Here is a 26,449-nt window from a genome sequence, read left to right as displayed (position 1 = left end):
ATGAGTCAGTAATGAAATCAATATTATAGGTTTTGACAAATTTTGTTATTTTAAAATTTATTTGTGTCATTTAACAGTTTAAATTTATTACTTATTAAATGTTCATAGAATCATATTTGATCTTATATTTTTAGTTTATCATGGATACTAAGGATCAATGTTTTCGCAAAGATCTTATTTTGTACTGATAGGAATATGCTGGATTTCAGTGCAAAATGTTTTCTTATCTCTGACAAGTGAAAAAGATCAAGGCAACATTGCTATACTCTGGATGCCTACCAAGCTCTCAATAAATATTTGTTACCTTTAAATTAAAAAAATTCTTTTAAATGTTTATTTATTTTTGAAAAGAGAGGGAGAGACACAGTGCCAGTGAGGGAGGGGTAGAGAGAAAAGGAGACAGAGTGTTTGAAGCAGGCTCCAGGCTGTGAGCTGTGAGCACAGAGCCTGACATGAGGCTCGACCTGATGAACTGCGAGATCATGCCCTGAACCAAAGTAGGCCACTTAACCAACTGAGCCACCTAGGCACCCGTTTGTTTACTTTAATCACAACATGATACTTGGCTTTTTAGAATATGTCTGGAATTTATGTTATGTGAATCTAGTTATCAACATAGCGAATCCTCTACTTCTTAATTGCAGGATACTTTTGCTGTAATTGACTACTTTTATCAGCTCTCTGGTTGCTGTGTCTACTGATATCAATTCATAGGGCTTGGGGTGCAGCATTGTCCTTTCTTTGCAGTTTCCTGGGTTCTACCTCTGGTATTTCTGATTGTAGCATCCTTCTTGGCCTCAACAGCCTAGGCTCTCTTTGGCTTCCGCCCCATCCCCTGAATCACAGAGAGAACTCTGGATGTGAGTCTAGAGACCTAAACACCCCTCTTGTTTGTGCTGTGAACTAGCTTTTTGCCTGTGGGCAAGTTACTTCACCTGTCTGAGCCTCAGTGCCCTCTTTATAAAAGGAGGAAGGTGAATCAGATGATTTCAAAAGCCCTACTTAGCTTCAAAATCTGAGTCATCGATGACGCTATTGTGGTATTACTGAATCCTATAACAGAATACAAGGTGGTAATCGTGGAATCATACTCATAAATAGGTGAATGGACCACTAATGTTTACTTCTGTGTTATATGAAGTATTATGTTGAATGAACTGTGGCCAAAGGGGCCATCGTTTTGATATGGGGAAAGGGGCATTGAAATGGAGTAGTAATGGTATTTCTGAGTTGAAAGACGTCTAGGGAATGCCACTAAAAAGAAAGGGTTTTAAATTCTTACATTAGGTAAACTAAAATTTGTTTCTAGTTTGGATAAGGAAGGAGAATGTGACTTAAAATCCTGACTTCATCAAGTTTTTGCCAGAACCAGTTCATGGTCCTGAAAGTGAATTTCTCAGATTTACTGATGTAGAGATTTGCTCTTTTTCATAGGAGTGGACTTAAGAATCTTTGCAAATAGCTTCTTTTTTTTACTGAAGAGAGATTGTCTACTACAACTTTCTTCTTGTGTTCTGGTCATAGCAACTTAATTGATGGATTCTTCCATACATTCCTTCTGTATGGAGGAATTTCTTTCCTTTCTTGTTGTTAATGGTATTTCCAAAGTCTTTTTAAAAATCATTTTGTATTTCATTATCCTCATAGAAAAAATGATCCCTTATTCAATTATTTACTATTGTATCAACAATCTAATACCTTTTTCCTTACCCAAGTAATAGCTGCACATATTCTAAAAGATTCAAATAATAACATATATATTAGCAAAATACGTGTCTCCTGTCTTCACATATTTTTCTCCTCAGGTTGTGTGGTGTGGTAAAGCATGTTGTGAACCCCTCAGAATGTTCTTCCCCCGAGAGATGCATCTTAGCCTACCTCTACGATCTCTATGTGTCATGTAGCCACCTCAGAAGTAAATTTGGAGACCTCTTCAGGTGGGTAGAAGAAAATCAATAGGAATGGCATCATGCCTATATTTGTTAGTGACCCGACTGTGATATTGTCATCCTTGTTAATAATGAACGTTAATCGTATCTGCCAGAATTCATATTGAATTATCTTTCATTGTAGCTTTAACCTCCTTTTGCCAATTACTATGCATGTTTAGCTCTGATTGCAATTCTGAGATAAAGTTGAGAGTAAACATTCTATAGTTTGCACTTGCTAGTACCTCACCTGGAACGTTGTTTGTGTTTGCATGCTTACTTTCTCACCGCCTTGGCTTCTCTGCCTCTTTGACTGTCTTCCTGCAGATGGTATCCCTGAGTGCCTATGATTCTGTGCATCTTAGCACCTGCTGTGCCCCCACCGGTAGACAGGCGCTAGAAAATACATACTTAATGATATTTTGAGGAAATTTTGATGATTAATTGTGGGTGGGGGGAAGGAGATGGTAATGGCTGCAAAATAAATTTGTCATCTAGAAGGAAGGAAAGAACCATCAATTACAGTTACTTGTTCCTGAATTCTGGGAGCTCTGTCTTCCTGGTTTGTGTGGAATGTGACTACTAGCCATTGCTTTGTCACTACTGCCAGCTCTTGGTTGGACTAGTGCAGAGTCATAACTGGTTTCTCTGCTTGCATCCCTGACTCTCTTTAGCATATCCTCAGCATACCTACAAAAGTCATCCTTTTCAAACAAGAATAACTTGCAGGTTTCTAGTGGCGGCTTATCTACACGAATAAATTCAAAGTCCCAACTGCCTTCAGGGTCTGCTATATATAATCTCTTCTTCTTTCCTTCTGTTTATGCCATTCTAACCACATGGACCTCTTTACCGGTCTTCACACACTCTGAGCACGCTGTCTCTTGGGGCTTTTGCACTTACTGTTACCTCTCTAGTAATCTCTCCCCTGTTACTTGGATGTCCATGCCCACAGTACATTCATAGCTCTACCTTCCTGACCACCCTATTTTAAATAGCAACCTCTTACTCCTCCTCTCTGTCATTTTCTGAATCTTAGCATTCGCTACCACTGGGTGACTTACATATTTATTTATGGTCTGGCTTCTTTCTCAACTGTAAGTTTCATCAAAGGAGGAACTTCATATTTTCTTCACTGCCATATTATGATACCTTGAAGAACATTTATTTGGCTCCTAGTAGGCACCACAGAAAGCTGGTGAATGGAAGATAAATCCAAAAAAACCATGATATTTTTAATGGTATTGATAGGGAAAAAATGGGAGAGTATATCATCATGAAATGAGCTAGGTTTCCAAATAATTTCTCGTAGAACATTTGAGTGGGTCTTAGGAAATATGTTTCTACAGAAATGATATAATAATAACAGTGCTCATATTCTTACTTACAGAGAGCTTTAAGTTTCAGTTTACAGTTTTCAGATGGCTTTCTCATACATGATTTGGTTCTCGCAACAGCCCTGTTTTATTTAAATAGTGAACTTCCCAAGACCCCCAGTAGCCTGTTTGACCCCTAGTGTTCCCTCAGGGTAGTGCAAGTATGTTAACTCAGTGAATTCAAGTCCTGTGCAGTGAGTGTGTGGAGATTTAGGAGACCAACAGTAAGCTGAGGATCAGTACAGTGTTACATCATAAGATGTGGCCCTGGTTAACGTTTCCTCAATTAAAGAAATGGAGGACAGGTGCAGCCCTCAGGAATCCCTGACGTCAGGCATTATTTGTACCTTGGGATTAAGAAGAATGGTGCAACAAAAGCTAGATACTTGGTGAGATTTCTCTTAGTATGCTAAAAAACAGTTTTAATAATTATATCTGTAGGAGCATTTATAATAAAGTTGTGTAAGAGGATTATTTTGGGAGAAAAAGAGCACTGATGATATCTTGCCCTGATTGTGCTGGTACTTAGTGTGCCAAGTACTGTGCTGGGTCCTTGCCATCAAGATCTTTAATCTGCCCACCACCTCAGGAAGTAGAAATGATTGTTCTGACAATAAATGATTATTCCTCATCATAAGTTAATAAATGATGAAACCTAGATGTGAGCATAAGTCATTTTGGCTTCAACGTGTGTGTTACTTTATTACTCTGTCAGGTTTTTCGGGTGCAGGCAATTTCAGAAGAAAATGTTTGAGTTGGTTCCTTATTTCCCTAGATGCCTGCAACAGAGGGTGGTAAGAATTTGAGAGTGACTAAGATGACAGCTACCTTTTTATTAAAACATTGAAGTGCATTTGGACAGAGTGTAATACATGATACAGGAAGTCTAGAAACAAAGAGTAAGGACACTTCTTCATGAGCCACAGAATCCAGAAAAATTATGCACTCTCAGCTGGAGGTAGCAGAGGGTCAACTTGAGAGAAGTCTCTACACTGAAAGAAAAATGGGGGCTGAATCTTATAAAAATTGAGAAAGAAAAGCAGAATTCTTCTGGGTTCTAAAGACAGACATGAATAGATTGGTAGAATTAAGTTGGAAAAGAGAGAACACTTTACTCTTTGCTGAGGTCTGTTTCATTAAAATGACACTCAAGGTATTGGGAGGTTGAGGGAACCAACAAAGCACAGTTTCTTTTTGTTTCATTTCTAGTGAGAAAGTAAAACAAATTAAGAACTATTGCTGAGTGAGAATGAATGAAAAGTTGAGTGTGAAGCATGGCAAGAGTTAAGACAGTAAAAAGGGAGATGTTTAAAAGCACTGGTGACAGTTCATTGTTCATCATTTTGAACAGGTCATACTCCAGATGGCAAGCTTACAGGCTTCAGTCACATTTGACACGTTTTTATATAAGTTGTCTGCCAAGAAAGAGAGTATAGAACCCTGTAATTACCGCCACTTAGGGGGTGGCTTTAGTCCTGTCTGTTAGACCGGTATTTCCCAGTCAATTAAGAAGGTGGAATCACAAACGACTAATGTGACTCTTCTCCAGGAATACCTTACATTTGCTGCCATTGAATCTGTCCTTAAGTGAAATCGCTTTCTAGTTACTCTTGTTTTATTTTTTAACTCTTTTCCTTGTAACCTCAGTAGTGCCTGTTCAAAAGTTAAGCAAACCATATATAATAATGTGATGCCTGCAAATTCTAACTTGAGATGGGATCCGGACTTCATGATGGATTTTATTGAGAATCCTTCAGCTCGTAGCATCAATTACTCAATGCTGGGCAAGATCCTTAGTGACAATGCAGCCAATCGCTACAGCTTCGTCTGTAACACGCTCATGAATGTATGTATGGGCCATCAGGATGCTGGAAGGTGAGCTGGGTTACCCTGGAATTCACAGTTAACCGTCTAGTCCTTGCGTTGGTGCTACTTTTAAATTAATGTCTTTAGTAATTGCCTGGGCTGACATTTGGATGTTGTTTGCTCCCCTCCCCGCCCCGCCAACCCCCATTTATTCCTGATTTCATCTCTGCTCTGTACTGTGATTTCCTTAGCCTAACAGAGTATGCTGGCTGATTGCTCTGGCATGAGATGCTTTAGATATAAACTATAACTTGTCTATCCATTTACAAAAACATAATAAAAACATAAATTAAAAAATCCCTATATTTAAAAACACTGTATTTTCACCTACCTAAATTACATAGTCTTTAATTTTACGTTGCCCTTAACGGTGGAAATTCTGAAGTCAGATTTGTTCCCAGGTCAAAAATATGTTAATTGGCATCTGTACTGATTATTGTTTGTGGCTCAACAGCATCAAATATTAAACAATATCTGAAGCCTGTTACTTGTATCTTTGCTTTCAGGTTCTGCTAGGTTATTTAACAAGTGGGTATTTATTAAATCTTTGAATCTTAGAAATGAATGACTTGTTTGATGGTAGTGAGATATGGGTTCGTTAAGTATATCACATTTGCGTGCTGCTATCCTGTTCTACTCTGTTCTTTTTCCTCCTTCTAGGATTAACGACATAGCCAATTTCTCCTCTGAGCTGACAGCTTGCTGCACTGTTCTTAGTTCAGAATGGCTGGGAGTTCTGAAGGCTCTTTGTTGTTCTTCAAATCATGTGTGGGGGTTTAATGATGTACTTTGCACTGTAGATGTAAGTTTTCTTTTTCATTTAAAAACTCATCTGTGCAATTAAATATTTAGTTAGTAATTATTTTTGATTGACTGAACCAACCCTTATCTGAAATGTGTTTTTTTCTTTCTCTGCCCAAAGGCAGTAAACAAGAATGTGGTTGCCAAGGATTAAATAAATGAAAAAAGTAAATAAATACAATAGCTTAATCAACAGCAGAGATGCCAAGAGTTTCCTTGTTTGTTCGCTGAAATTTCTTACATACAGTCTCTTCAGAGCTATTGGCTCATATTATTTATCAAGTGCCTTGAGTTCCTCATGGTACAAGACATAATTTACCTACAGGAGTTTGCATTTTGAAGAGAACCACTTTGTTTTTTAAAAATCAAGGTGCATTCTAAGAACATAGGTTTCACTAGGTTGCCTAAGAATGCCCAGGCCCAGAACCATTGGCATGTCTTTCCTAGTGATTGTGCCTGAAAGTTAGTGAAAAGATACTCAGTATGTATCACTGCTTTCTTTCACATATCCTGTTGTACCTGTGATGTGTAAATTTCTTAAAAATCTGTCATGATTCTCTGTTTTTCCTATCACCATCTTGGAGTGATCTGTGTTACATGTTGGTGTATCTTTGCATTTTAAACCCCACCTTCCAGTTAGAGGCTTAATTCCTAGTTCTGGTATCTCAAGACGAGATGGATTATTCTACTCCTTTCTGTAGATACCCAAGGTACACACACACACACACACACACACACACACACACACACACCACACATGGATATATGTAACTCATATCTGTGGCCTGCTTTTCCAGACAAAGATATCCTAATTTTTATTGTTAACATAATTCTTTAACCTCTTGGTTGTTTTCTGTTATACTTTACCTTACCTTTGCTTTGTTCCCTCATCTGCAACATTGGGATTAATAAAAGTATGAGCCTCATGGTGATATGCTATTAAGTGAGGTCATCTTTTGTACATCACTACACATGATTATTGGCATATAGTACAACTTAACGTGAGGGCTGCTGCTTATTTCTTACTGTTTTGTGCCAAAGTCTTATGAGGTCTCTATAGGTAGAGGATTCATTCTGAATGAATTTATTTTCCTTCTCTTTTTTCATTCTCTCTCAAATTTAGGAGTCCGTTGGAAATTTTCAGCATTGCTTTTTAAGACTAATTTAATTATATTATAGAATCCCTAATAGTTATCCCTGAAAAGAACTCTTAAAACATCAGTGAGGCTTATTTTTCAATTAGGGGAATCTCTGTGTTTTTTTCCTGCTCTCTCACAATCTTACCCTTAAATGTTAATGCCGTGTTCTGCTAAAAAGTTTTCCTTATACTACATCTTATTAGAATTTCGTGATTTTGTTTTTGTTTTGTTCAGTTATGTGTACTCAAGGTGAAACTCAATATCTTTTTGTAGCACTGTGATGTAGGTAAACCTCATCCTTTGTCTTATAACGTAAAAATAGCCCTTAGAGGATGATAATCCTGATGTGTAATCATTTCCCTCTGTTGGTTCATTTTGGGATTTGTGATCTTACTGGTATTGCCTACATTTTCTTAGATATTAATCTTAGATGTTACTTGAAAGGGCGTTGGGTATTAAAACATGTCAATGTTTTTCTTGAAGGTGAGTGACCTTTCATTCCATGATTCATTAGCTACTTTCATTGCTATTCTGATAGCACGACAGTGTTTCTCCCTGGAGGACGTCGTGCAGCACGTCGCACTTCCCTCTCTCCTAGCAGCAGGTACGACACATCCGGAAGGGCTCTTGTTATTTGTTGTCTTGGGATGGTTTCCAGCTATTACAACAACACCGTGAACGTACTTTTTAAGGCTACATTCCTTGGGCAGTGGTGTGGAGTTGATGTAAAGTTAGTAGGATTGTAAGTGTTGTTCTGTACAAAGTCCTATGGATCCCTATAGAAACGGTCATTTTTAAGGAAGCAGTCTGCCTCCTCTGGAAAGCATAGCCAGTGCCTTCCTTCTTACTGTAAGGAGCATTTATATTTAAGTTATTCCAGAAAAGTTAGCTTCAGAGAAAACCTGAAGACATGTCAGTCAATCAATTGGAAAACTTGCTTTGAAAATCTTTCCTAGCTTGTGGAGATGCAGATGCTGAGCCGGGGGCGAGAATGACATGCCGACTCCTGCTTCATCTCTTCCGAGCTCCCCAGGCCTGCTTGTTACCTCAAGCAACCGGTGAGCCGACAGCTATAAAATCCCCAACTGCATGTTCATTTGGAGGTACAGATTCTAAAATGTCCACGTGGGCTGTCCATTCTGCCATTTCCTCCCTGAGTTTGGTGACCTTGCTTTTGGGGGGTGATGAAGGAATGCACCACTGCCATCGAGAGGGCTGTCAGCACCCTTGATTTATGCAATATCAGGATGTATTGAGAAACTAAAATCGAGTTAATAAACAATAAAAATACTTTTGCTCTGAGGCCAAGCCACGCTGGTGGTCAACATGATCCTCAAACCTGTAAACCACATCATAGCAGCTTAGGGCAATGGTGACTCATTTATTCTTTTACTAAGGTAAGAGGAATAAGGTAAGAATTCTAGGGGTGTTAGTGAAGTGTGTTTCTGAAGATCATTTTTATACAGGGGTGTGTGTGTGCGACAATCAGTATAAATAGATGAAAGTTTTAATAATTTTTTTTGATACATCTCTCCAAGGAGCAATGACGTTGTTTTCATAATTAAAAAGCAAAGGTTAAGAAAGGAATAGTGACAATGTTTTGTAGTGAATCCATGAAGCATCCATTATAGCTAGCTAAGGACAATTAAGTACCTATAGTCTAACAATGACAGGCTCTGCTGATTGTAAATGGTTACAAAAGATTGTTAATGATGGCGATGAGACAATTAAAGGTTTGTTGTTGTTCTCATAGGCAAACCTTTCCCTGGAATAAGATCATCTTGTGATAGACACCTCTTAGCCGCCGCTCACAATAGCATTGAAGTGGGAGCCGTGTTTGCTGTCTTAAAAGCAATTATGATGCTTGGTAAGACTATCCTGGCACTAAACTGGGTTAATCACCAGAAACAAAGGAAAAATAATTTGTATTCATGTTCAACTCTAATTCAGATTATTAGAAACATCATTCTGTTTTGCTCTCCTGGCAAAAGTAGTTGGCTTCCTCCAAGTCCAAGATCAACTGGACTCTGAGATGTCTACTCCTTACCTACAATTCTGGGGGTATTTAAATGTAACACTTTTTTGTTGTTGTTGTTGGATGTTATTTTAACTGGAAGATATTTCATTCTGATGTAATATAGATTCTCAGACCCATCGGGTGGTTTTATCTTTATTTGTTGACATAAATGACGTTTTGTAATGGATCAAGATGAAATGATGATCTAACCAAAGGTTTAAATTTTGTATTATGTACCAGGAGTAAAACACAAGAAAACCTGGGTTTTAATCTTAGCATTTTTCTTTCATTGTGATCCTGAACAAGTTCATAAACTTCTACCTTAGGTTTTTCATGAATCAGGTAATAATTGCAATGATATTGGTATTATTGATAAAACAGTATTAGATACCAGAATTTTTTAACATTTAATCTATAATGTCCAAGGAATCCTTTATACTCTGAATGACATATATATTCCTGAAGTAGTAGCATACAGTTTCTGTTCATTTCTAGGGCAATACTTCAACACATTTTTATTTTATAAATTGTGGAGGATTTAAATAAGTAGGTAATTTTGAGTCCCCACTGCATAATTAAATGTTGACAACCCTCTTTTGGCCTTGACTAAACAAAAGTTACCTCTTATGTTCTGAAGGAGCTCTCTTTTATTAGGACAGAGACTGTGGGGTAAATAGGAATTGTTTTAGAGGAGTCTTAAAGAACATATTTGAATGCTTTATACTCCTGTTTGAATGTTATTGGGTGATGATGAAGGATTAACAGGATTTTCACTAAAAAATTAATAAAAGTTCACCTTAAAGAATTACATATATTGTATATTCATACATAGTAATATTTACGTATGGTTTCTAATTTTTGCCATAGTTTAATGTACAGTTCAAGTCTGAAGAAAATGTGCATATGTATACATTCATTTTATGTGTGTGTGTGTATACACACACACACACACACACACACACACACACACATATAAATTTCAAAGGATGCCCTTGGAAATGCCCATGAATTTTGCAGTAAAAGGGAAAAGTAGAGCCACATGGAGGGACATAACCTCTGTTCTGAGTTTAGGAGCTTGTACTATTGTATATCCAGCATTAAATGCTCATTTCAGTAAGTAAAATTTCTCTTCTCTGATGATATTTGAAAAAAAAAAAAAAATGGCTGGTCAATCTACTTAATAAAAATGTAGGGACCATGAAGTCAGGGACTTGCTCCCCCCCTCCCCCACCCCGTGTTATCTCTAACACCCATCAGAGAAACTAGATAGTAGGTTTTGAAATCGTAGCTTTTCAACAAACTAACATAGGTAGTGTGAATGCAGAATGGATAGACATTGAATGGCAGAAACCAAGATGAGCGCAATCTAGGCACCTGCTCCTTTGTTTGGAGGAGTGGTCTAGTTCCACTAAAATTTGCCAACATGTATAAAGAGTCACATAATTGTATTTTAATATCCATGCATAATAATCAGTTCTTCTTTGTTTGGCTCTCCTTGACCTTTTTAATCGACCTCCGTTCTTGATAGACAGAGGATGATTCAGGTCTGAGAAGCCAGGATCAGGTCATTTGGATGTCAGCAGAGCCTTGGACCAAGTAGTCACTGAGCACTCTTTTCTATTTATTCTGTTATCTGTACAGTTACGGAAGGTTCTAGAACAGCCTCCTATACCTTCTCTGTCATCCTAACATCTAAACTAAATGAGAATCTGAATGAGGATTTCCTAGGCAGAGATGTTTGTTTCTTTGATTTTGTTTTTATGTAAGTTTTAATTTATCTACCTCACCCTATTCTTACCAGTGTTCTTGCAAGTCCTGTCCATCAGGATCTATTTTGAGTTTGGGTGATAAAACTGTTATATAGAAAGTGGTTTCTAATTTAGGTAGTAGTTTTAACTTAAGGTATAGAAATAGTTGTTTTATTTCACCAAATGTTGGAGAAAGCATGCTAAATTTTGGTACACATCTTTCAGCTCCCAGGGACCTCTGTTGAATTAAATAAACTCTTGTGAATTTTAATAAGGAATGTATGATTATATATAATCAGATATTGATGACTTGAAAATTATTACTTATTCCTCCCAAGGACTTCTGTTGAATTAAATAAACTCTTGTGTATTTTAATAAGGAATGTATGATAACATATAATCAGATATTGATGACTTGCAAATTATTGCTTATTCCTCCCCTCCTCTTACCATTTTATAAATAAATACTTACTAATCCATTCTGATTTTGCAAATTTTTCAGCAGAGTCAAAACTTTTTCTTGGTTGACCTGTGGGTTGTAAAAAGCTTTTTGCACTGACCTGGGCTTCGTTTTACTCACAGTGGGCAGTAAGGGACTCCTCTGAATTCATTTGTTGGTTCCAGGAAATTTTCTTGTTCAAAGCTTATGATCCCTGTGGGTAAACAGGTGAAAGTTTAGAGGCTCTGTTGTCATTTGGCAGTCTTTACTACCAAATTATATTATTCTCTCACTTTTAAAATAGAATAGTGATTTGTCTTTCGTGGCTAGAGAAGATTTCTTAATTCTAGCCTTTCACACATTCTGCTCCGTTTTGTCCCCCAGGAACTTTGCTATGAAGGAAACCTTTCCTTAGCTCCATTTGACTCAGTAAATTAGAGGTTGATCTGGTGAGGTTTTCTAATTTGGATATTTACAGAGAGGAAAGTGAGAGACTTGGGTTATTCAATGAATGCCCTATGTTTTAGGGCTTCCTTAGTATGCATTGCCCTTTTCCATTCCCAGGGAAATAAATCTCTCTTGTCAAGAAGTTGATAGTAAGGTGGGCTAAGGCAAAACTTTTCTCTTGACCTATGGATAGAAAATAAATCATTGTAAGAGAAGAAATGGAAAAGGGACATCTAGAAGGGTGAGTAACCCATTTTTTCCTTGTCTATAAGTGAAATGAATTTGAATATTGAATACATTCATGCTTGAAATATTGGTGAAATCAATGTTCTGTGATTATTAAATATGATTCATAATGGCCTTTTTATTTGGTGATTGCATACTTAATTCTGTAAACAAAATAAGGAGTAAGTCTTGAATTTCCCTTTTTTTTCTCGTGCGTATTGAAACTTCTCTGGGTCCTTGCATTTATTCTCCTGATCGATTCTCTTTCTTGCTGAACATTGGGCTATGCCATAAAGATGCCAGTCACATATTTTAAATCCCCGAAGGCTTGCTTCATTAACTTCTCAAGTATTTGGCAATATTTGGAACTTCCATGATTTTGCTTTTGTGGTTCTATTATTTAGGAGATGCCAAAATTGGCAATAACAATGTCAGCTCTTTAAAGAATGATGACTTCACCATGAGAGGTTTACGACGTGATGGGAATGCTGATGATATCTGGACTGCTTCACAAAATTCAAAATCCTGTGGGAAAAGCATTTCCATAGAAACTGCCAATTTAAGAGAATATGCTAGATATGTACTGAGGACTATCTGTCAACAGGTATTTTTCAGTTTTAATTTGACTTGATCTATGAATATATAATTGTTTTTGTGGAGATGCTCACTGTTGTAGGAAGCTTGCACATCGGTGGTCCTTTTCTTCCTGCTAACTTTGTTTGGCAATAAATTCAGATTTGTTGTAGAGTTGCAATAATAGTAAAGAACTCTGGTGTATACCTTGTATACAGATTCACCAATTTTTTACATTTTTCCACATTTGCTTTATGATTCTATTTGTGAATGTGGATGCATATACTTTCTAAGATTTTGCTGAAGCTTTTGAGAGTAGATGGCATATATTATTAACCTTGAGTCTTTAATATTTCAATGTTTACTTGTAATAGAACCAAATGCAGTCATCAAAAGTCAGGTAATTTAGGGGTACCTGGATGGCTCAGTCAGTTAAGCATCCGCCTTCGGCTCAGGTCATGATCTCACGGTTCGTGAGTTTGAGTCTCATGTCCGGCTCTGTGCTGACAGCACGGAGCCTGGAGCCCACTTTGACTTCTGTGTCTCCCTGTCTCTGTGTCCTTCCCATGCTCATGGCTGTCTCTCTCTCTCAAAAATAAATAAATATTTAAAAAATTTTTTAAACATCAGGACATTTAGCTTTGGAACAGTAATTTTTTTCTCACCTGTAGGTCACATTCAGTTTCGTCATTTGTCCCAATAATGTTGGATTTGTCTGAAATTTCCCATACATTAGCTTTAGATGATGCATTCTTGGCGAAAATGATACAGAAGTAAAGTTGTGTTCTCAGGTAATCACACTTGAAGTCACACAATGTCCATTTGCACATCGCTGGCAGCAATCAGTTTGATCATGGTGTCTCCATTGTATGGTTTCGAGATTTCTCTGCCATGTGGTTTTTTTTTCCCCCCTTGCAATCAGTAAACAGTCTTTGGGGAGACACTGTGAGACAATACAAATATTTTGCCCCTCATCAAACTCCACCACACATCTATCATTCATTTTGATTCTTCCCTAAACCAGTCTTTACCAGTCTTTACATACTGCAAAATGGTGGATTTTTTTCTTCCCACAGCTCCTCTACAGTTAACAGTTTGCATTCTATTCTAAGGAAAGCATACCCTCGTTATTCTTATTTATTATCCGTATGTATTATAATACACTGTCCTTAGCTATTTTCATGTTCATATTGTCCCAGCTTTTTCCAGTGGAACCTTTTCATCCTGGCTTTTAAGTTATTTTGACATGTCTCCATCTCCCCCTTGCCCTCCACCAAATATTTTCTTAGTTCCTGACCCCTATTGTACTTTCCCTGTCCCATACCTGGAATTAATCATTCCTCCAAGGAACTGTCATTCTAGTTAATCAAGTATGGTATTTAGAAGCCAAGATATGGACACTGTGGTGCTCGTTACTATGGGCAACGTATGTTCGTTGCCTCTGGACCATTTTAGCAGGCAGAGTTAGGAGGAAATATATCCGTATACATAAATGTGTGTGTGTGTGTATTCTTGAGTTCATACTGATATGTCTAGAATTAGTAACTCCACTTAGTTCTTTGCATTCCCCCATTCCATATTAATTTTGTATTTTCCAGTAACATCAACCATTTACTCATTTGCTTAATTCTACACTACACCTGGAATGGTTTCAGAATTGCTACACCTATACCACTAGGAAAAACGTAAAAGGAGTTGAAGATTTGTTGGTAGTTCTTTTTTCCCTCAAAGTTTATAGTATTGTGTTAAAAAGTTTTTTGAACTTTCTCCTTCAATATGGATATGTTACTCATTTGAAATAGAACCAATTTCATTTGTTTCTGTTTGCATTCAGTTTAGATTCCCATTTTTTTCTCCCCACCTCAACTCCATCTTTAGAAGAACATGCATCTACAAGTCAACTGTATAAAAAGGTGTACTTCGTGATATGTCCTTCGTCCGTTGTCTCTTCTATCCTGGGTTTTTTCCTGCCCCGGGTGATCAGTGTTCTTATTTTCTGATTTATCTTCCTTTTTTTTTTTCCTTTAATTTATCTTTTCTTGTAAGAAGTATAGTATACCATATATACTATTTTCCATTTTAGTGGAGATGTTAACAGGGTCATGTTTTTATTAGGGCATATTGCAACTATGTTAAAAGTTTGCTACATAGTTTTATAGATAATGAGAAGCAGTTGTTGATTGGTTCCACTATGAGTGTCCACCAGAATCACCAAGGGTCAGACAGTTTTAATGTTTGTTTAATGGGTACCACCATCAGATATTTATTTGTTGGAGCCTGGGCAATGGAATTTTAGCAAGCTCCATAGGTGAGTTTAATAGACACTCAGTATTGAATTACTGGTATAGTTAAGAAACAGCCTTCCTCTGAAACAGACCTGGGTTCAAATTGGACTCTGTTGATGATTTCTTACCCGTCTAGTATAAGAGTTTGCTTTTAAAACAATGATAAAGAAAAAGTGATAAGTGTTCAAACTGGTTGAAACTCTATGGAGGGCAATTGGCCATATGCATTTACCATCTTAAATTTTGGTATACTCCTTGACCCAACAATTGTACTTTTATGAAATTATCCTGAGAAAATGGTTGTATAGAAAGCAGATGTGCACACATGTTTACAATAGTATAAAAAATGTCTGTTTTCTAAGTGTTGTACTATATTCTATGCAGTGGGATATAGTATGCATTATATAAAAATGAAGACATGTTTTAATATAGAATCATTACCATTATATACCAAGTTATAGAAAATGATTACAAAACAATACCTAGAGTAAGGCTCTATTTTCCAGTTGAGAATGCGCACCAATTTTCATTACTCTCTTTAGCTTTCTTTTCTTTCCTTATTTGCATATCTGTTCTTCAGACTTTAAAAAAAAATTTTTTTTTTTACATTTATTTATTTTTGAGAGACAGAGAGAGACAGAGTGTGAACAGGAGAGGAGGGGCAGAGAGAGAGGGAGACACAGAATCTGAAATAGGCTCCAGGCTCTGAGCTGTCAGCACAGAGCCCATGCAGGGCTCGAATCCATGAACCGTGAGATCATGACCTGAGCCGAAGTCAGATACTTTACCACCTGAGCCACCCAGGCACCCCTCTTCAGACTTTTTAAAGCAATGCCCTGCTTTGTATTTTTAAGAAGTCACAATACCAGAAAGTAAAAAAAAAAAAAAATTTTCCCTCTACTTTTTTCATGTAATTTTTTAAAATTAGATTTCTGTCTGCTTTATTTGTGTATCATGTTTTAGTGCATGTTACATTCACACAAGGGAAATCTCTGCCTATCAACCTAACTGCCAATTTTTTTTTTTTTTTTAGGAATGGGTAGGAGAACATTGCCTAAAAGAACCTGAAAGATTGTGCACAGACAAAGAGCTTATATTGGACCCTGTGCTTTCAAATATGCAAGCACAGAAATTATTGCAGCTTATTTGTTATCCTCATGGTATTAAAGAATGTACGGAGGGCGACAATCTGCAGAGACAGCACATTAAGCGCATTCTTCAGGTGAGTTAGTGATTAGAGTCTAAAGATTATGTGTCTATCGCGTAACACATTTTCTGTGATTTTAACAAGAGTAGTTGAACCGTTTTTTTTTTTCCTTTCTCATTGCTAACTAATTCTTGACCTCAGTTAATTCTGATGTTTATTCTCCCAGTTTTCTTTTCTTTATAGTTGTCACACTCCATTGCTAGGTGAATGTTGATAATGCAAATGGTATACAATCATTATAAATATTGATCTTTTTAGTCTACTGTATTTACATGAGACATAAGCTTTCTGGAGGAATAGTCTTAAATATATAATTCAAAAAATATTGAAATCATTTTGTAATGGGTTTGCTTAGAGAAATAGATTTTGAGAGAAAAATGCTTGTTTTATTTCTAGTGACTGGCTGAGTGCTGCACATTATTTTAATGTTGTTTCTTATTTCTTTGTGTCTACAATGAAAATATGTAATGGACGCGGAAGCCATTTGATCCTGACAAATCCCTTTATTATGTATGATTATTTCCTTTTTTAAAAATATTTATTTATTTTTGAGAGAAAGTGAGCACATGTGCGTGTAAGTGGAGAAGGGGCAGAGAGAGAGGGAGTCACAGAATCCGAAGCAGGCTCTAGGTTCTAAGTTGTCAGCACAGAGCCCATTGTGGGGCTCAAACCCACGGACTGTGAGATCATGACCTGAGCTGAAGTCGGACGCTTAACTGGCTGAGCCACCCACGCTCCCCTGATTACTGTTTCTTGAGAGAGGGAATACTGCAAAGAATTATTGTATTTTCAGATATGTTCAGTATTCCTAATGTATTAATTCTTATTGTTTTCCCCAGAATCTTGAGCAATGGACGCTGAGGCAGTCCTGGCTAGAACTTCAGTTAATGATCAAACAGTGCTTGAAGGACCCTGTGAGTAGATATTGGAAGCATGTGTATGTGTACAATTTTATGAACAGCAAGAACATGATGTTTGAGGAGGAAGTAAAATATATGCATGCTAGTTTTCTTTTGTGTCTCTCCAGGGCTCTGGTTCAGTGGCTGAGATGAACAACTTACTGGACAATATTGCAAAGGCAACAATAGAGGTATTCCAGCAGTCTGCCGACTTGAACAATAATTCTTCTAATTCTGGAATGGGCCTCTTCAACCCAAATGGGATTGCAACTACTGATGCTGGTAGCACAAGGCAGAATGGAATTAAGACATTTCTAAGGTATTTGTTTTTCTGCAGTTTTATTGGGCTACCAGTACTTTGTCCCATGTGATGGTATATTTTTATTTGCATGATGCAATTATTTTTCCTAAAGCTTCAGCAATGTGAAGAAATTACTTGTAAGTGTCAATTATCGTTATTTTATAATACATTAAAGGGTAGTATTCTGGGATGAATGATGTCTCAGTGTTAACCATGTCCAGAATCTTGAAACCACATATGGCACCCAGTGTGGATTAATTTCTTTATTGTCTCCATAAGGCTACTCTGTTCCATAGAATTCATTATATAGGAAACACTTTCTGCCATCTTTATTAATTGCCAGTTTTGCACAAATAATAATCATGATAGACTGATTTGTATTTCATCATTTGGGTAGAAAGTATAACTAATGAATTTTAAAAGTTTAAAAAAATTTCTTATTAATGTGCTAAAACATAATCAGCACATTTCATATCTTATCCATGACATAAAAGTGTGTTGCCTGTTGTACAGAAGGACTATGACTAATCAGAGAGCCAGAATCATAGAAGAACACCAGCATAGATTAATAACTTCTGTTACAGTATTCTCCCAGAACCCGATGTTTTATCTCTTTCCACAGTGAGAGTGGAAAAGTGTATCCACCTGTCTGCTCTGGTAAGAGGAAAGATAGTACAGAAATAAAAGGGAAGGTTTAGTGTGATCGGTGCTTGTTACGCATGGAAGTTTTCCCCTGGGGTTTCTGTTATAACAGAGCGGAGGAAGAGGATGCCTCCTCGTGTATAATACCTATTTCTGTTTTTAGTTCCTCTGAACGCAGGGGTGTATGGCTGGTGGCCCCCCTAATTGCCAGGCTGCCGACCTCTGTGCAAGGAAGAGTATTGAAAGCTGCAGGAGAGGAACTGGAGAAGGGACAGCACTTGGGCTCTTCTTCAAAAAAGGAAAGAGACAGACAAAAACAGAAAAGGTACGGCTGCAAGGTGTGTCTCAATGTGGAGGCTTAAGGAATAATTGAGAACAAATAGCATCTTGCAGATATAGTCACTGTACCCAGAGTACATGGACATTTCTTTTTTTTTTTAAATGTTATTTTTTAGAGGGAGTATGTAAATAGCGGGGAGGGGCAAACGAAGGGGGAAGGAGAGAGAGAGAATGAGAATGAAAATGAGAATGACAATGAATCTTCTATGGGGCTCAATCCCATGACCCTGGGATCATGACCTGAGCCGAAACCAGGAGTCGTGTGCTTAACTGACTGAGCCACCCAGGCGCCCTTGAAATTTCATTTTTAAGTGGAAATGACAATATTCTGTTAGGCAAGGCTCCGTTCCTAAAAAGTTCTAGGTTATATTTAGTATGCTAGTTCTCAGGGCTCCCTCTGGACCCACATCACTTCTGAGCCATTGAACATACTTCTTAGCCTCGCTTCAGACCTCTTGAATCAGATCTGTATATCCATTTAGTCCCTGTATTCTACACTTAATTACTTTTCATTCTTTTAATTATTTGTTTAAAATACATAGAATTATTTCCAATTCTGTCCTCTTGGGCCTGAAAATAGTTACTAGTATTTTTAACATTGAGGGCTCTTGTTCTAAATATAAAATTTATAAGCCACTTAGTTTAATGTTTTCTTAATTTATTTTAGGCTGTATAAAAGGTTTCAAATAGTTACATTTGCAAACTGACTCTGTTACTGAGAAAGAACAAAGCCATCCTCTGATGTAAAAATATAAATTTAGCACCTCAGGAGTAAACGGAAATAATGATAATTTCTTCCATTTAAAAAGTATGTAAAGAACACGTATGGTTCTTATCTCTTCATAATATTTTAGTAGCTACCACTTATTGAGATCTTATGAAATGCCAACTTTTGTATAAAACTTACCGCATACACACGTGAACTTTAAAATTTTCACAGCAATCATACATGGTAGGTGTTCTCATTATACCCTTGTTACGATAAAGAAAGGGAGGCATTGCAAAGTTCATTTCTCAAGGACACACAGCTAAGGAATTGTAAAACTCGAGTTAAAACCTAGGTGGTCTGGCTTCTGAGTCTGTGTGCTCTTAAATGAAGTGCACTTTGGTAGAGACCTAGCTTTGCATGTATTTTGTTATCTGGTTTTTAATGTCTGTCACCTCCGTCAGTGTGAGTTGACTAACCAGATGACTCACTTTTAATTCTGAGAGTTAATTTTGCTCAAGGGTGAATGTATGTACATTGCCTCCCTTCCCACAGATGGTATTGCAGAGTTTAAAGGTGTCTCTTCCCAAGTCCGTCTCTCACAGCTCTGCTGTCAGAGGATGAAGCACATTGAAATATTTGGGTCACTTTAACAATTTTTTTTTTTTTTTTGCAATATAGCAATTAGTTTGTCAATATGATTTGTCAGTTCTCTGATGATTAAAGAAACATTAATAAAATGACAATTTATAATAGACCTTTTTTTTTAATCAAATGCCTTAAAACCTGTTAACAAGACAAGGTTTAAGGACATGGTGGGTTACCAAGGAGCTCACTGCTCTTGTATCTTCCAGCCTACATGCTGATCTGAGTTCTCCCAATACCCACCCTGTTTGGTCAGAAATGTGCTGAGGGTGCCTCGGTGCCTCAGTTGGTTAAGAGTCTGACTTCGGCCCGGATCATTATCTCACAGTTCGTGAGTCGGAGCCCCGCATCAGGCTCTGTGCTGACGGCTCGGAGCCTGGAGCCTGCTCTGGACTCTGTGTCTCCTTCAACTTCTGCTCCTCCCCTGCTCACAGTCTGTCTCGTTCTCTCTCAAAAATACACAAACGTTAAGAAAAAAAAAAATTAAACGTGCTGAAAAATAAAACAAGCGCAGCAATCACAGAGGCCTGTTTCCTTGACCCTGAGATAACAGTTTTGTTTGACAGAAATTTTTAATTTTTCCTCATATGCTGTATGTAAAGTGATATTCATGCAGATATTTGCCTTTTAATTCAGCCAACTATTGTAAACTACAAACTCTCTTCTGCCTGCACTCTCCCAACATGCTCCTGCAGTATGAATTTATGCTAGTTTGGGAATGCCTTCCAGAGCTAGAGCATGTTAAATTGTTTAGATGCATCACAGTGGCTTTTGATCTTATTAGTAGAGATAGGATTTAACTTTTCGAGTAGGGTTTGGCTATTTCCTACTCTCTTCCCTTTTCTTATAATAAAGTAAATAAGAGCCAGTAATTCAAGGGCAAGAGATAGATGTTGCACAGGAGGTAATCCATTCTTTCTAACTAGATCTGTTCTTACTACTTCCTTTGTAGTATGTCTCTTTTGAGTCAACAACCTTTCCTCTCACTGGTCCTTACCTGCCTTAAGGGACAAGATGAACAACGGGAAGGCCTCCTAACATCTCTTCAGAATCAGGTTAATCAGGTAAAGTATACTGGAATTATTAAGCCAGTCAAGTACTTGTCTAATGGCATTAATTTGTTTTTCTTTGAAATACTGAGATTAAACTAATAAGAATACAACGTGTTTTGATTAGAGGCAAGGCATCACAATCCACACCCTATTCTCCTGTTTGGCATTCTAGTTACTGTAAAATTAACAACTTTATAATATTAATTATGCCTTGGATGAATGTGTACTATAAAAACAATATTTAGTACATTGCATACAACTCTGACATACCTGCTTTTCTCCCGCCCCCGCCCTGTGGGAGAGGTCCTGGGGCAGTGTGTGTTGCAGGCATGGCCGTAACCCAGAGGAACCTCTATCCAGGTTCTCTAGCTGGGCCCCTGCCTCCCTGGAGACTCTTGGCTTGAGTTCTGTTGGTTCAGAAACTCAATTTTGTTTTCCTGCCAGAGCCAGGCCAAAGCCAGTTAAATGTAAAGAAGCTCATTTATAAATAAGGCATGATGATTCTTTTTATGAAAAATTTGACTTTTGGCTTTCTACCAACCACAGTGCTCCTGGTCACTCTTTGGGCCACTTACATTTTGTGTCCTTCAAAGAAACCAGGTGATCACACTAGAAATCGTAATGGGTGGAATTGAACAAAGTAGATAGACTGGTCATGTGGGATGTTTTATCCTGCTACAAAGCCAAATGGAGACTTCCTGTGGCCCTGTGACTCTAGGACATCATGTCTTTCTCTCGAATGATAGTAGATGAGCATGAATAAGGACACTTAACTCATTTGGTCCTATCATCATTTTCTCCTCTTTGGAGATGAGAGATCTGTCCTTTGTACAGCAGCGGAGTGATCCTTCTAAAATGTAAATCACATATTAGTCTGGTGCCCAAGATGCTCCAATGTTTCTTACTGTACCTAGGATAAATATTCAGCCTGGGCTTATAAGGGCCTATGGTGATTTGGCCCTGGCTCCCACTTCTGCCTTGTTTCCTACCAGTCATGCCTCCACTGTTTACACTGACCCCATTACTGTCATTGCAACTTGCCAGGCAGATTATCCTTGCAGCGCCTTCGCATCTTTTCTTCCCCTTGCCTGGAAGGCTTCCCTCCCAGATGTTATCAGGGTCGGCTCCCTTGCTTCCTCAGGTCTCTGCTCAGGTGTCCCCTCCTCACGGAGGCCGTCCCTGATCACTCGCCAAAAAAAAGGACCACAGTCATTTTGTATCCCCTTGCCCTGGTTCACACAGCTTGTTACATTTGACTTAATTTTATTTGTCCTGTTCCCAGAATGTATGCTGTCATACAGCTTTGTGTCCCTGCCTTGCACCGTCAGGTCAGGTTTGGGAGAGGACTCCATTGTGATGAGATTCGAGGAATGCTGTCCCCTCACCATGCCGTGTCCTTATATGTGTTGGGCAGGGTTACTTCTGCACGTGACTCATTTACACTCTTAAGATGATTCTCTGTAGTTAATGTATTTCAGAGCATCCCAGTGGGAGAAAGGGCTTTGCTCTTGCCATCTGATTCTAGGGTGTTGCCACTTATGGCTTCCCTTTCCTAAGCAGTCCTTCCCTTTTTAATAGTAGTCTGACTTAGTGAAAAGCAGTACATCACTGGACTGACATCAAAGATGTCATATTTTTCAAAATACTGTACACTGCCTTTATCAAGGAAGATACACTGTATAGATAAGTCTGTAAGATAGCAAGCCCCCCTTCAATATAACATGAAAATAGGACCCTTGTTAAATGTCATAGCACGTCCCTAGAAATAGAACACAGGACTGATATAAAGTGTAATTTTGTCTATCCAGTACTTTACAAAATCAATGAAATAGCATTTTAAGTATCTTTATTTTTGTTAATCTTTAACTTCATAATCCTTTAAAGCTTTTTCTAAGACTTCCTAACAGGATTGTAAATTGATAAGTTTTCTTCTTCCATCTAGAAAGGCATTGAACAAGAAATAGCTCCATTTCTGTCTGTGTGGAAGAAGGGAAGGAAAGTTAAAATTTTACTTAGCTTTTTAAATTAATTTTTTAAACTTAGAAGTTATTTTTAACAGTAAGAAGCTCAATGTAACTTTCAATATGAGAAAAAAAATCAATTTTAATAGGGTAAATAAGTTTTGTTTTTTTCTGTTAATTTACTGACTTAGATTTTAAGTAATTGGAGAGAAGAACGATACCAGGATGACATAAAAGCACGGCAGATGATGCATGAAGCATTGCAACTTCGCCTAAATTTGGTAAGGGGCATTTTTCTAGTATTTTCTCTCTGTTCCACTTAACTAAATGTGAAAATAACTCTAGCTTTCCACTTCTTCTGTGGTCATGGTCTTCTCACAAGGTGAGGCCTTCCACTCTTGGCTCTCTCTCTGCCATAACTTCCCTGCCTTTCACGCGCACTGTTTTCCTGGCTGCTGACCTTCCTGTCTGGGCTGGCTTCTAGAGAGCAATAGGCATTTTGGGCATTGGTTTGCTTTCTGCACCCTCCTGCCCCCGGGAATCGCTCCTTCTTGTCAGTTTGTGCTCCGAGGAGGTCTGAGAAGGCTACTAAATTGAGAGGAATTAGCTTTTATTATACTCATTTGAAGATCATGTAAAAATGTGCCTTAAGTTGAATTTTTGGCAAACTTTCCATCACATCGATCATAAAAACAAATTCAACAGGGAGGTTTTATAGACATTTACAGACACATTGCACATTTCTTTGAATTTCTCTTTTCCCACTGGACAAGCCTGAATGAAGGCTACTCTGGAGGAAGGATTGCCTGATTTTTGGCAGTTGTTTTTAAACTTAATTCCCACACCTGAATGCGTAGACCTGGGGGCCGAGCCGAGCCCCTGCTTGTCAGTTCTTCTGTGTTACTGGATATTTGCAAATGTTGTTATGACAACAGACTTAGATCCAATAGTAATTTAACGGCATCAAGTGTAGATAATCAACTCACCTGATTTTGACCTATTCAGATTTAACTAATTTTATGTCAGAAAACCAGGTATCACAAAAGGTTAGGATTAAAAGAAAAATAATTTCCCTATTATTTGATTCTTATTGGCCTCCTACCCACACTCACGTTCCTCCTCTCCTCTTCCCTCCCCTTTTTTTCAATGACCAAATTCCTATGCTGAAAGAATCAGAAAGAGTGAGAAATAGGTAGCTAGGTAAGAGAGAAGACACGTTAATCCATAAAGCGGAGTGTGTTTGTTTTTTAAAAAAAACAAATCAAAATTGGCTACATAAAGTGATGGGGATGGCATTTATAATAAAGTTTTGTTGTATTTTTTTGTGCTAGGTAGGAGGAATGTTTGACACGGTGCAGAGGAGCACCCAGTGGACAACAGACTGGGCCCTCCTCCTGCTTCAGATCATAACTTCTGGAACTGTTGACATGCACACTAACAAGTATGTTCTTATTTCAAATTTACTATTCTGTACACGTGCATGGTAGAAGCTTTGCAATAGTGACTACAAATTGTGCCACATCTTATTCTCTAGGTACCATCAAAAGCTCTGTGCCTTAAATAAAAATGCTCCTTCGTTAAGAGTATTTGGCTTTTACTTTATAGTGAAAATAATTATTTCTTCCCACTCTTAGTGAATTATTCACAACAGTTCTTGACATGCTGGGTGTGTTAATCAATGGAACATTAGCCTCAGACCTATCAAATGCATCCCCAGGGGGATCTGAAGAGAACAAACGTGCATACATGAATTTAGTAAAGAAACTGAAGGTAAGCTTATGACCTGCTTATATATCATGATCTCAAATAGTTTATGCGTTTGTTATTTAGTGCATTTTATCTTAATTTATTATGTGTTAAATTAGATGTTATTTATTGCATTCAGCTAAAATTATGTGATTATTTTGCTATTTGTCTCACCTCAGCTTGCTGGTACTCAAAAGCATATAGCTTGAAGGTATTTCTTAAATTATATTCACAAAATGTTTAACTTTTTAAGGAACTTTAGAAATGTAAGTCAAATATATAAGAAAAATGCCACCGTTGGATTTAAGATAAATCCATGCTTGGACTGGTGCCTCTAATTGAAAAATAACCATTTGCACTGATATTTCTAAACCCAATTCATTTGACTAACCACTAACACAATTTTTGAAATAAACTGTAAACAAATGGTGCAGAGAAAGATCAATATATCTGCCGACCTTACCAGTAAAATAACCAGTGAGTATCTTGAGGTCTGACCCTGGATTGGAGCATGTGTTCTGTGCTGCTGCTTCTGCCTTCTGATGGCAAATACTACCCTGGATTTTTGTCACTTCAGCACTGTGATGTTTGTTGTGTAACCAGGGTTCCATTATATGTGTTCTATTTTCTACTTAAATAGAAGAAATGAAACATACTCACTACTCTAATTTAAAGCTGCATAATCGACCATGTTCCAGGTTAAAGAACAGTCTTGTCATAAAAAAGGAAATGTTTCAGAGAGAAACTTCCTTCTTGCTAACTTTTGCCTTCATTGTAATTTCTGTCCCGTTTGTCTCTTTTTGGGTTTTTTTTGTTTGTTTTTCAGAAAGAGCTAGGAGACAAGAGATCAGAAAGTATTGACAAAGTTCGACAGTTGCTACCTTTGCCCAAACAGACATGTGATGTCATTACTTGTGAACCTATGGGTTCCTTGATTGACACAAAGGGAAACAAAATTGCTGGATTCGACTCTATAGATAAAAAACAGGCAAGAGTAAATGTTTGTTTCTTATATATATTTTTTCTTATTTTCCCAAAGGGTATATGAAATATCTCAATCTTACAGTTTCTTGATTTTTTTTAAAGTATTTTCTTATCCTTTAAATGCATCGGTCATGGACATTATTATATAGATCTTTGTTTGAAACTTTATGTGAGGGGCACCTGGGTGGCTCAGTTGGTTGAGCGTCCGACTTCAGCTCAGGTCATGATCTCCCATCTAGTGAGTTCGATCCCTGCGTCGGGCTCTGTGCTGACAGCTCAGAGGCTGGAGCCTGCTTTGGATTCTGTGTCTCCCTCTTTCTCTGCCCCCAACCCACTCGAATTCTGTCTCTCTCTCAAAAATAAATAAACATTAAAAAAAATTAAAAAAAAAACCTTTATGTGAATTTCTGAAGCCACCAAGGGAAAACTAAGTGAAAGGTTAGTGCTTAAAAGAAAAAAGAAAAGAGAAAAAAAAAAGGCAGGGGGTGCCTGGGTGACTCAGTGGGTTGAGCATCTGACTCTTGATTTCCACTCAGGCCAAGATCTCATGGTCATGAGATCAAGCCCTGGGCTCTGTGCTGGGCATGGAGCCTGCTTAAGATTCTGTCTTCCACTGCCCCTCCCCCAGTTGCACTTGTTCGTTCTCTCTCTCTCTCTCTCTCTCTCTCTCTCTCTCTCTCTCTTTCACTTAAAAAAAAACAAAACAAAACTCTCCTTTCAGTTTAGAATTGGAAACAATATATATATAGATAAGAAAAATTTGATTGATAAAGTCTTTATGTTGTAAGCTATTTTGAGTAAAAAATATTTTTAGAGTAATGTTACTTAATTTTCTCATCAATTAAACAATATTTTAACAAACACTTGTTTTATGTATGCTATTAAACAAGTTTCCCTTAAACACAAGAAGAGTGATCAGTTATTCTTTCAATGAACATTGAGCAACCACAAATTTGTGAAATCACAGATATGAAAGACAGAGCTCCTGCCCTTAAGCAGAAGTGGATAGACAATTACCATGTGGTACACAGTGTTAGGGGACCCTGAGAAGGAGCCATCACACTCAGATAAGGAGTAGGTAGTCAGAATAGGATCTCCAGGAAAACTGACCGTTGAATTATTT

The 26,449-nt window shown here is 37.6% G+C and overlaps 2 protein-coding genes across 24 annotated transcripts in view; one reads left to right on the top strand and one right to left on the bottom strand.

Annotated features, from left to right (window-relative positions):
* Positions 1–24,883, bottom strand: part of P2RY12 (purinergic receptor P2Y12) — a 46,015-nt gene extending 21,132 nt beyond the window's left edge. The window contains exons 1-3 of one of the 3 annotated variants that reach the window (XM_042956836.1): positions 24,806–24,839; positions 21,410–21,485; positions 11,436–11,528 (exon numbers count right to left, since the gene is read on the bottom strand). The gene's annotated coding sequence lies outside the window, so the exon portion shown is untranslated. Of the gene's footprint in view, positions 1–11,435; positions 11,529–21,409; positions 21,486–24,805 lie in introns of all 3 variants that reach the window. The other 2 variants (XM_007086299.3, XM_007086301.3) reach the window with 2 other exon arrangements.
* The window catches only part of MED12L (mediator complex subunit 12L), a 333,827-nt gene that overhangs the window by 261,894 nt on the left and 45,484 nt on the right, over positions 1–26,449 (top strand). For 15 of the 21 annotated variants that reach the window (XM_042956829.1, XM_042956813.1, XM_042956815.1 and 12 more), the window contains 16 exons: positions 1,806–1,937; positions 4,952–5,179; positions 5,831–5,972; positions 7,594–7,714; positions 8,067–8,213; positions 8,864–8,977; positions 12,391–12,590; positions 15,878–16,066; positions 16,891–16,965; positions 17,079–17,269; positions 18,057–18,218; positions 20,536–20,647; positions 22,788–22,877; positions 23,928–24,037; positions 24,231–24,366; positions 25,169–25,330. In XM_042956829.1, coding sequence (XP_042812763.1) covers positions 1,806–1,937; positions 4,952–5,179; positions 5,831–5,972; positions 7,594–7,714; positions 8,067–8,213; positions 8,864–8,977; positions 12,391–12,590; positions 15,878–16,066; positions 16,891–16,965; positions 17,079–17,269; positions 18,057–18,218; positions 20,536–20,647; positions 22,788–22,877; positions 23,928–24,037; positions 24,231–24,366; positions 25,169–25,330 — 2,311 coding nt within the window. The remainder of the gene's footprint in view (positions 1–1,805; positions 1,938–4,951; positions 5,180–5,830; positions 5,973–7,593; positions 7,715–8,066; positions 8,214–8,863; positions 8,978–12,390; positions 12,591–15,877; positions 16,067–16,890; positions 16,966–17,078; positions 17,270–18,056; positions 18,219–20,535; positions 20,648–22,787; positions 22,878–23,927; positions 24,038–24,230; positions 24,367–25,168; positions 25,331–26,449) is intronic. The other 6 variants (XM_042956816.1, XM_042956821.1, XM_042956828.1 and 3 more) reach the window with 3 other exon arrangements.

Source organism: Panthera tigris, chromosome C2, assembly GCF_018350195.1.
Source record: "Panthera tigris isolate Pti1 chromosome C2, P.tigris_Pti1_mat1.1, whole genome shotgun sequence".
In the NCBI taxonomy this organism is placed as follows: domain Eukaryota; kingdom Metazoa; phylum Chordata; class Mammalia; order Carnivora; family Felidae; genus Panthera; species Panthera tigris.
Note: the sequence above shows the minus strand (reverse complement) of the source record. Positions and strands in the feature narration are given on the sequence as shown.